The sequence below is a fragment of the Dipteris shenzhenensis genome, chromosome 26, assembly GCF_047967505.1.
Source record: "Dipteris shenzhenensis isolate YYH24624 ecotype China chromosome 26, Dip_SZ_1.0, whole genome shotgun sequence".
Taxonomy (NCBI): Eukaryota; Viridiplantae; Streptophyta; class Polypodiopsida; order Gleicheniales; family Dipteridaceae; genus Dipteris; species Dipteris shenzhenensis.
Genome location: NC_141621.1, coordinates 49969232 through 49980011, shown reverse-complemented (window position 1 = coordinate 49980011; position 10780 = coordinate 49969232). Strand labels below are relative to the sequence as shown.

Sequence of the window (10780 nt, the reverse complement as noted above, 5' to 3'; positions counted from 1 at the left end):
TTGCATGATTAAATTGAGAGAGAGGACTTATGGGTAGAAATATGCTCTATTGTACTCAATATACGTTGCACTTTGCATAAAATATAACTAAATTGCCTAAAGTCTTTGCAAGATTTGTCAAAAAGTTGAGAAAATGTTTTCTACTCCTGAAAATGGAAATGTTTAGTTACAGTTTGGAAAAAGAGGTAAAATGTGTGGAGCTTGATAGGTGCAATAGGATTGGATGGGCTAATCCAGAGTGGATTGGATAAGACACGGTCGTCTTGTTGCTCCTACCCCTCCCTCCCAAGCTCTCACGTATTATTCCTTCCTCCACCCTGCACCTCCATCTCCATCGAGCAGCAGCTCCACCCCCCATCATGGCGGCCATGGCAGCAACCTGCACTCTCTCCTCCTCCACCCCTCTCTCTGCCCGCCCCTTCCATGGTCTCAAGGCCTCTACCACTGTTTCCAAACCCCCGAGCCTGGTGAGCGACTGTCTCCACCGCCCACTTGCATTTTCGCGCTTATTCTCTCTGTAACTCGTACTCATCTATCCGCTGCATGTAGGCTGGCCTGCCTTGCCTTTCGGTGCAAGGAAAAGGTGCTCTCGGTGCCCGCTGCGACTACATCGGATCTCCCACCAATTTGGTAACTCGCTCGTCTGCGAATAACTTCGATTGGTTGGCTCCTTGTCGCTCTTGACCTACCGTAAGTGATTGTTGCAGGTGATGATCGCCTCTACCACTGCAATGCTCTTCGCTGGAAGGTTTGGTCTCGCCCCTTCTGCCAACAGAAAGGCCTCGGCTGGCCTCAAGCTGGAGGACCGGGACTCAGGTCTGCAAACTGGAGACCCCGCGGGCTTCACTGGCACAGATACCCTCGCTTGCGGGGCTGTTGGACATGTAATTGGTGTCGGAGTAGTTTTGGGCTTGAAATCCCTTGGGGCCATATGAACGTGCATATGACGTGTCATGTAATATCTGGAATCTTACATATTTTTCCGCCCAATTATTGCTTTTCTGTGTTCTGCGTGTCATTGGACCTTCGCGTGTGCTTTGATTGGCAGCTTTGTCATTGTGAAACCTGAGAATCAACGATGTAGGGGCGAAACGTTCCAAATTGTTTCCAACTACTCCGAGAAATTGGCTGATCCCGTTGTGCGTTGTCAGATGTTTAGACGCCCGTTAGCAGATGTTTAGATGCCCAAGTGATTACTGCATTGGATCATATTACGTTTAACGCATAGTAATCGCGATCTTTGCAATAAGTGGAGGAGAATGGCTTTGGATAAGCTTTGAAAAGCAAGTCCTTATTCAGAGGTGATAAGCTTTTGGTTTGATCGTGACCGATGTTTACGCTTGAATCGATTAAGAATGTAGTATGATTAGGGAATAAATTGTTTGTTGAAATTGTTTATGTCTGTTGTGAAATCTCCTAGCACTTTTGAGCTCCTTATTTAAGGACTAGCCAGTTTGCATCATCAGCTTGGAGCAAGTACATAGCCTGTGTAAAAGTTTCTCTTCGTTGTAGTCCAGTGCGGCAGCCCCAAAAGCACGTTCACTTGTAAGTACACTTATACTCGAAAATTATAACTATTTATTGAATTTGTTTAAGAATTTCATTCTCTAATTTAATAAATAAACTTGAGATATATGTATGGCACGCATTGTAAAGCTATTGCAAAGTCACCTTGCAAATAGCAGAATTAGGATTTTAGTTTGCAATCCCTCATAAGAAACTGTACTGTAGTGAAGAAGTAAACTTGCTCAAAAAAATTATATATATAAGTTTTAAGAAAAAGTTAATTAAGTTTGTTCAAATTGCCTTGAATAGAAATAATTGTTCTACAAAGGTTATGCTAAAACTGCCTAACTAAATAGTTTGCTTTCAAAATAGCTCGTTACACTAGGAGATATTGAACTCACTTCTACACTCTAGACAAAAACAAATTGATCATTGTAAGAATTGAAACTCAACATAGGTGTAAAGAAGTCCCAACATGCATGAAAACAATGGGTGTCCCCTAAAACCTTACTTATTCAACTTTAGGATGCATCATATGATCATAGTCATGTTGATGTGACGACCTTGAATCCCCGGTCCTTCACTAGACCTTTTTTTCTTTCCTACACTTTCAAGATTACTAGGGAGATAAGTAGGGTCGTTTTGCAGCACTAGTTGCAGAATTTGCAAATTTGACTGTCTGGCGTGGGCAAATATAGCTTGATCTGGTTTGACCAATTTGATGCAAAATTTCCTAAAGAGGGACATAATTAAATATGCAATCATCTTTCATGTTGCTCACACCATGTAATTTGCAACTGTGTAGTAGTGTACAAGTGGCTTGCATTCAAAAGTGGAACCATTGTGATTTTGAAGGCACCCAACTAGCCAATCTGAATTTAAAAAAAAACATTGGAGAACCAAACTAATTCCAAGAAAATATTTTTTCAGTTACTAAGCTACCCCTCGAGCATGCCAGAAATGGTTGAAAGGCAAAGATGAAAAGGTTTGACAAAAGTTAGCTTGGAATTTTATGTGGACAATTGTTTGTGGACTCTGCATGGTTCTCACGAACCTAGAGTCAAATATCATTGTAGTGATTGAGATATCGTGTTTGTTGGCACATTTAGTTGCAACTATGCCCAATCAGTGTGGTAGGCACATGTTATCGTGATGCATTATAATAGCACCATAGATGTATTTACCAAGGAGAGTCTCATTGCTAGATCGGTATTCTTGAATCATGTGGTTATATTCAGAGCCGATCAAGTTTGTTTGTTTACTCACAAGTCTTGAGATCTGTTGTGTTTTTCAATATGTACTGATCTAATTTGAATTTGATATGCTCTTATTTTACCTAGATTGTTGAAGTTGGTGATGTGGTGTCTTCTAGCTTAGAATGATACTAGTATCATGAGTTGCCTCGCGCCGCGATGCTCGAGGCCTTCAAGAAATTGGCCCTTCTTTGAATCCATCCTCTATGCGCATCTCCCTTGAACACTTTATGCCTAGTGCAGAGGCGTTGATATGTTTCTCTTTCTAGACTGAAATAATTGCTTCATGTAATAGGTAGCCACTTGTGTAGTAGGTTTCTGGGTTGATGAAAAACCACATAGCTTGCCAATCCATTTGCCAACAAGCGCGCTTGCAAACTTGGTAGACAATTTGGAAACTAGTCAAGTGATTTAGACACCATCCAACAACCTCCTTAAGCTTTCCCATTCTCATCGATAGGATAGCCGTCTAATACCCTCAAGCATTGCACTTTGTTGCTTTTAAGGATCTCCTCAACTTGTCTCTAATTCTTCTAATTCAAACATTTGCTTCAGTTGTGTGGAATTCTTCTCATTTCTTCATGTCATGCCGAGGCAAAAATGCACATTTTAGAAGAGGCATGGTAGAAAATGGGAAATTTAAAATTGGGATATGGGCAAATGGGAGACTTAGAAGGTGGAGAAAGGAGGAGGGGAGAAAGGGATGAGAAAGAAGGAGGGAAGAAAGAGTGAAATTTGGAAATTTTAGAAGGGAAGAAAGAAAGAAGGGAAATTTGGAAGGGGAAAAGAGAAAGAAAGGAGAAAGGGGAGAAAAAGAGGGAAAAGCAATAACTAACAAAGAACTAAACAAAAAACTAACAATTTATTTATTTTTAAACAACATTGAGAGAGGTGAGATAAATACTTACTTGAATTTAGGTGGGAGTCCTCTGTTGCTTTTGAAGAGAGGAAGTCGTGTCTCTAGCTGTTTTGTGGATACCGGATGTGTGTAGGAGGAAAGTGGAACTTTGTGTGGAAACTTTGGTGGGAGATTTGAAGAGCTTGCAAGTCTAAAGTAGAAAAATGAGAGTGGCGCTCCCTCAATGAGAGGTTTTCCCACTGCAATATCAATATTTCTATTGATATTTCCATCGTTATTTTTGTTCGTACTCCTTTGGATTAAAAAATAGTGAGACACAAATAGTGACATTGTGAGGGTTTGTTTAATTTTTACATGAATTTTTAAGAAACATACTATTAAGAAACTCTGGATTTAAAAATAGTGACACTATGAGGGTTTGTCTAATTTTTACATGAATTTTTAAGAAACATACTATTTGTCACCTCCATGTGATGATAGAGTTACAAAACTGATGGCATGTATTGGGTTGTGGAATTTTGGCACAAGGCAAGCACGAAATGATTATATATTGAATGTTGAATGAGAGATGTGGGTTTGTGAATGCCGGTATTGCACGGGGAAGTGGGACATTGGCACTTAGCATCGGACCAAAATTAGTGGGCCTCTAAATCACAATGGTAGAAAGATTCATGCCAGGTTTTTTGCATGTGGAGTGGCATGATGCCCTTTTTTAGTGCACGAGCTTTTCTTTACTACATGTGTGCTCTATGTCTTGTGACAGGACAAAACTTGGCATAACTCTAGGTCACTATGGGGCCAAGCACAATACCAAACCTTGCCCATAAATAGTTCTGCATATTCACTTTTTAATTATGCCACCTAGGGCCATGTACCTAGACACATGCGCGTCTACCAACATTGATACTGCATGTGGAAGTGGGGCATTGGCGGTTGCAATGGGACCAAAATTCGTAGGCCTCTAAATTATGGTGGGACAAAGATTCACGCTAGTTTGCATTTGGAATACTACAAGGCCTTGTTTTAGGGTGTGCATGCCTTTTTTACATTTGGAATACTATGAGGCCTTGTTTTAGGGTGTGCATGCCTTTTTTGCATTTGAATACTAAACGAGGCCTTGTTTTAGGGTGCACATGCCTTTTCTACTGCATGCGTCACTAATGGATTTTCAATAGGGTAAGGCCAAATCCAGGTCTCCATTCCTTGTAATAGGACAAGATTTGGTGTGCCTCTAGGTCACTATCATTCTTGTCAAATATATAGGTCTCCTATAGGACCACATATGCAATTTTTAAAGAAAAACCTTAGTGGCATGGTGTGGGTAAGAAATAGGAAAGTATACATGCCCATCCATGCAAGCAATATCCAATGGCTACAGCTCCATCTGGCATGCAACATCTTTCCATACTTTACACTCTTCCTTATTATAGGCATTAAAAAATCACATTTCTATTGGACTCAATGCACATTTTCAAAAATGTGACGAAAAGTCTTTGGAAGCATTGGTTGGGGATAGAGATAGCTTGAAAGCGTGAAAGGAGTCGGACAGAGGACTTGAAGCAGATGGGAACCAAAAGGGACTTTTGGTCAAAACACAGGAATTGCAAGGTGATTTTATTGAAGCCACCATGGGTGTTTGACAAAAACAAAAGAGCTCTATGCGAAAACTAGTATCATGTGTATGAAAATACCAATCGAGTATATGGATAACTTGAAGAGGTAATTTTCTAAAATTAGTGTTTTTGAGAGCATGATTGGCACAAAATGATACAGGTAACATTATTTCCAGTTGAATTCAAAACATTTTTAAGATGTTGTTTTAAATTTACTGACACATTATTGTTACTATAGTATGTACTTCCACTTGCTCTGTGGGGATGTAGCAGTAAAGATTCATTGAATGCCATCAACAAGCTCAGTGTATTTGTAAGGTATGTCAAAGAGTCTACTATGCATGTCTTATTTCCCTTCTCATTGCAAAAGTTAGTTCCAATCCCTATCCGATGGATATATATAGGTGGATATCAACAAAAGAGATCAAAGTTATCTATTTGATTAAAAAGAGATTTCACACAAGTATTATGGGTATGCAGTTGAATATAGCCGTGCAATTGGCAAATGAAGTGGCATGCATCATTGCCCTTAAGGATGCCGATCAAAGAGGGGAGATTGTGATAGACAAGGAGGAAGAATTTGCATGGGGATGTGAGCTATAGGTATATAATTATATTTCTTTTATTTACAGTGGTTTATTATCTTATGTATATGCTAAAGAAAATTATGTTACATTTGTAGTACCAATAATGTGAGCATATGGTAGTCACTATTAAGTAGAGAAAATTGGTGTAAAGTGCAACATATTTGATCAACGACTCATGGCTAATTGCAAGACAATAGAGCTAGTACAAGGGATAAAAATCTCACTACATGTGAATGTGGCCATATGGTAGTCACTACCAAGTAGAGAAAAATGATTTAAGGCGCAACACATTTGATCGATGAGTCATGGCAAACTTTTTGCAAGACAGTAGAGCTACTACGAGGGATACAAATCTCATTGCATGCAAAATGGATCATGTTGGAGCCATACAAGACATTTTGTAGTGAATTTAAGAAAATTCAAAGTATTTAAATTTTACGTGTGAAATGGTTCAAAGTCATCTATAGAGGTGCTCAAGTTACAATCAGGAAGGATCAAACTAGATATCTTTAGATTTTATGTATGAAATGGTTCAAAGTCATCTACAAAGGTGATCAAGCTACAATCAAGAAGGATCAAAGTGGAAATCTTGCCATTGACAACAAAAATTTAGGATGACCTTATTGTCACACTCGTTTTAACCACGCAATGCAAGCAAGTAAAAAGTTCATATGGTGTCTTGCCCTTGGATTTCATTCAAGCTTGCATTAAGATATGAATTTTTACCTCGATTATATATATATTAGGTCGGTTTCAACCTAATTGAGTGGATAAGCAATGGTAGTTTTAGATTCTAGTTGCACCTAAAAATTGACATATATTTGAAGATGCGGAGCATGCAATGGAAGATCAAGAAATGAATGTATGGAAGCTAGCACCTCCAACCTTCCTTTTGTAAGAATTTTGGAATGCAAGATATTTTGGGTTCCTTAGAGGATTTCTAATACACTGATTTAAGAGAGCTCAATTTACATGCTAAAGATGTGCAAGTCCTAGCCAAAGTCCTAGCCACGAATGGTTGAGAGGATGAGCATCAACCTCATGTGGAAGATTCCAGTGAGGCTTCGATTGATTGAATGATGGAGGACAACATTGATATAAATGGTTGTGAAAACATTTGTACTTGATTTCATTATTGCAAGGTGTAGGGTGAAATCCAACACTATAGCAAGGTGGGCTACGACTATAGCAACAGGCAATGTAGTATGATTTTGGCGACGGGCGACGGCGTAACCTTTCAGCGTGATGATTGATGGAATATGGAAATAGCACCGGTTGGTGTGATGGATGTATCACGACGATCGGTGGGAAAATAATTACCACGTGGTTGGTGCGATCAATCGGAAGGGATATCTCCATAAGCATAGGGATACGGTATGACATTGGACAGTAGGATAAGGACTTGGCAGGATAGTATAGCGACGATGATGGAATAAGCAAAAAACACTGGACAGCGAGATTGCACAGCGACGAGCAATGCGATGGAGTTACGCAATGGCAGAGGGGAACTATTACGACTACGGGTGTGGGGGTGGGTCCACCGCGTCGACGGCAGAATAATAAAATAGCAACGATCAACAGGGAACCACTACAGCCTAGGTCAACAACTTGTCATATCGATGTAGAAGTAACTTTGACATGCATTAACTCCGAGCAACGAGGTAAACCGTAGTCAGAGATTAGGTCGACGGGGAAGCATTACGTGCTAGGTCAACGCAGGGTGACTAGTGAGATTCGGCTAACGTGCTAGTCGGCGAGGAATTTGGTCGGTGCGATATGGCTATAGCGTCGACTCGGCGGGATAGTCACACAGTTTCACCGACTAAGATTTGCTGATTTCTGAGGATTTTGTAGGTTCTGTTCATGATTTTTTGTGATGGGGGGATGCTACACTACCTATTCTACCTACTCAATGAAAAAAACTTGAAAACAAACACTTTTTGAAAGTCAAAATGTAAAAACTTAGAAAAGGGAAGTTCTAGAACATGAAACTACTTCAAAACTTGACAAAAATCCTTAGTTTTGTTGTTTTTTGAGATGATTAGACCACGCATTAACCTTAGCAATCAAGCCTACTAAGTTCCTATCAACTTGAAACACCAAAAAGCATCCAAAACAAGCTTCCCAAGCTCACAATGGCATTCCTACATGAAAAAATAGATTTTCATCCTCTCTCTCTCTCTCTCTCTCTCTCTTTACACCTCTCTTCTCTCCTACAACTCTACTAACAAGCTCCAAGGTAAGCTTGAAAACTTGTGCAATGGGAATATATCGAAGGGAGACAAGTGTAAATGCAAAAGCATACCTTTTCTCCTTGGCAGTGTTGCCAAAAATGTAGTGGATCTAAGCGGTTACTCACATGTCGAAGATATGCCGACGGAGCTTCCACTCCCAGCTACTCCTTGTGGGAGCAATGCATAGCATGAGCCATCCACAAGTGTCACTCAAGCGGCCTCTGGATTGTTGCAATGTGGTTTCATGCGAGGAAGAGGGAAGGGGAAGAGGGGAGGGGAGAGGGAGAAGGAGGGGAGAAGGAAGGAGGAGAAAGGGAAGAAGGAGAAGGGAGTGAAGGGGGATAGAGTGACAACCACAAAGGCACTACAATGGAAACAAGAGAACACCAAAAACACTCTCTTGGAAGAGAAGAGGGAACTTGTATTCAAACTTGTGCAAACAATAATGAAGACCAAACATTTGGCCTTTTATACATGTCACCTTTTGAAGGGAGGGCCAACCCTTTTCCTTTTTAGCACTCTCCCTCACTTTACAACCATGGGCTCTTGGGCTCATAGGGTGCCAAGGCATATTGCTATTCTTACCGACTCTCCCTACTAGTGAAAATAGCACTTGTGTTAACCATATTAAAGCGCTTGGGACAAGCCTGGCATGAGGAGGTGATCCTACGGTTTCCAAATAGCACTTGTGTTAGCCTCGCCACTCCTAGGCTCAGGTGATTTGGGGCTCAAACTCCTTGAGCACCCTCACACCTTCACCTGTTTGTGGTCATGCATGATGCATGAGATTCAAACCTCGAGTAGCGAGGCTCAGCTTCGTCGACACACTCAACTCTAGGGTAGTCTAGGAAATAATAAAAAATTCCAGAACCTCAGTTCATCCTAAGTGGGCCTAGTTAGAGGTCTCCTACATGCACTTGAGGTCTAGGAGAATTTTGTCCAAGGATCCCATTTGGGAAGATAGTGCTTTGAGCTACACTCAACCCACCTTCCCTAGATGGGGTTTACTCATTGACTACCCTACATTTGGCGGTTGTACTTTGTGGATGTTAACACAAGGGTCGGCCTGCACGCATGTGGAGATGTAAGGACTTGGTGATAGAGCCCCTCTCCCCAAAGGTATGAGAAGTTGTATATTATGTGCCTGAAGCACTATCTTGATGTTGTGGAGAGGACGGCGTAGAGGCCTTTACCTTTCCCTTACTCACAAAAGAGGAGTCCCCCCCATGAGACGTGGCGGGTTGCTCGAGGAAGAGGCCTTGGGCGAGGCTACTGCTATCTGTGAGGGAGGAGAGGGGGCTAGCAAATGGGGGCGGTGATGAGGGTAATCATTGTAGGAGGGACAGGTGGCAAGGGCTAAGGCGGGGAAGGCACAATAGAGGGTTACGAAGAGGGGAGAGGTGGATCCAAGGGTGATGGGGAAGGTGGCTGGGTGGGTGTCTCAGTTGAGGTTGCTACAACGATGGAGCCTGTGGTCCCTACGGCTCCCTCTCCAATCTCTGAGGAGGGGCCGAGGGTACTGGTGCTCTAAGAGACTCTGATGTGTGCTTTGGGTGCTGCAAGGGGTCCGGTGGTGAGTAGGAAGTCATTCCTCTAGAGGGGCATGAAGATTGTCCTGAAGTCAAAGGCTCACTCTCTGGGTCTCGTGGTTACATATACACACATATACATATACATCTAATATACATCTACATTTACATCTACATCTACATCTACATCTACATCTACATCTACATCTACATCTACATCTATAAATACACACACACACGCGCACGCGCGCGCACACACACACACACATATGGAGAGAGAGAGAGAGAGAGAGAGAGAGAGAGAGAGAGAGAGAGAGAGAGAGAGAGAGAGAGAGAGAGAGAGAGAGAGAGAGAGAGAGAGAGAGAGAGAGAGAGAGAGAGAGAGAGAGAGAGATTCAAGAAAAGAGAGTTTAGCTCATCATCAAGTCTTTAAAATTTCAATTAGCTAGTTGGATAACTAGGTGGTTAGAAAATTTGATCTTTAATTATATTGCCATTCAATATATGGTTGGGATTTCAAACTTGCAAGTTTGATTGTCATCCAATAGATACTACCTAGTAAGAGCTATTGTGAGGTTTTTCTTTTAATTAATATGAATCAATTTGCTTAGCTCCCAACATGGTACTGAGCCTTGATAGAACCACTACGCTTAAAAGGCAATCGAGCATAGCTCACATTGCTCAAGTAAAAGTAGTCTAAGGGCACTTCCCACGTGAAGCTCCAATTATTGCCACACAAAGCTCTAGCCTATAGCGTTGAGCTCCAATTATTGACACACAAAGCTCTAGCCTATAGTGTCGAGCTCCATCTATTGACACACAAATCTCAAGCCCATAGCATCGAGCTCCAACTACCTGTGACCACCTCCTAGAGTCCAGCTACTAGTAGATGATCATGCAATGACACACAATTGAGGGTTTCCCCTTGGGTCTGCCTTCATCTCGCATGATGTCCCATCACACAACCTCACTCTACAACATCAACCCAACAAGGAAGGTGCCTCTCCATGTATGCCTTTTGCTAGTAACCCTTTGTCTCGTTGCCACTCCACACAATGTTGCCATCCCAGTGATGGCTTGCCTCATCCGCCGTGTCTTGCATACGTGACTGCTACCACATTGTGAGACTTGTACTTGAGCAACCTATTTCTTCTGTCCAAGAATGTTCCTTGCTATGGCAAGTGATAGGCCACATGGCA

The 10780-nt window shown here is 41.6% G+C and overlaps 1 protein-coding gene across 1 annotated transcript; it reads left to right on the top strand.

Annotated features, from left to right (window-relative positions):
• Window positions 1-237: 237 nt before the first annotated feature.
• On the top strand, window positions 238-1016 carry PSAK (photosystem I subunit K). The gene is made up of 3 exons (XM_087397550.1): window positions 238-467; window positions 550-630; window positions 708-1016. The coding sequence occupies exons 1-3, from the start codon at window positions 360-362 to the stop codon at window positions 933-935; spliced, it is 417 nt and encodes a 138-aa protein (XP_087253676.1). The 5' UTR covers window positions 238-359; the 3' UTR covers window positions 936-1016.
• Window positions 1017-10780: the final 9764 nt, after the last annotated feature.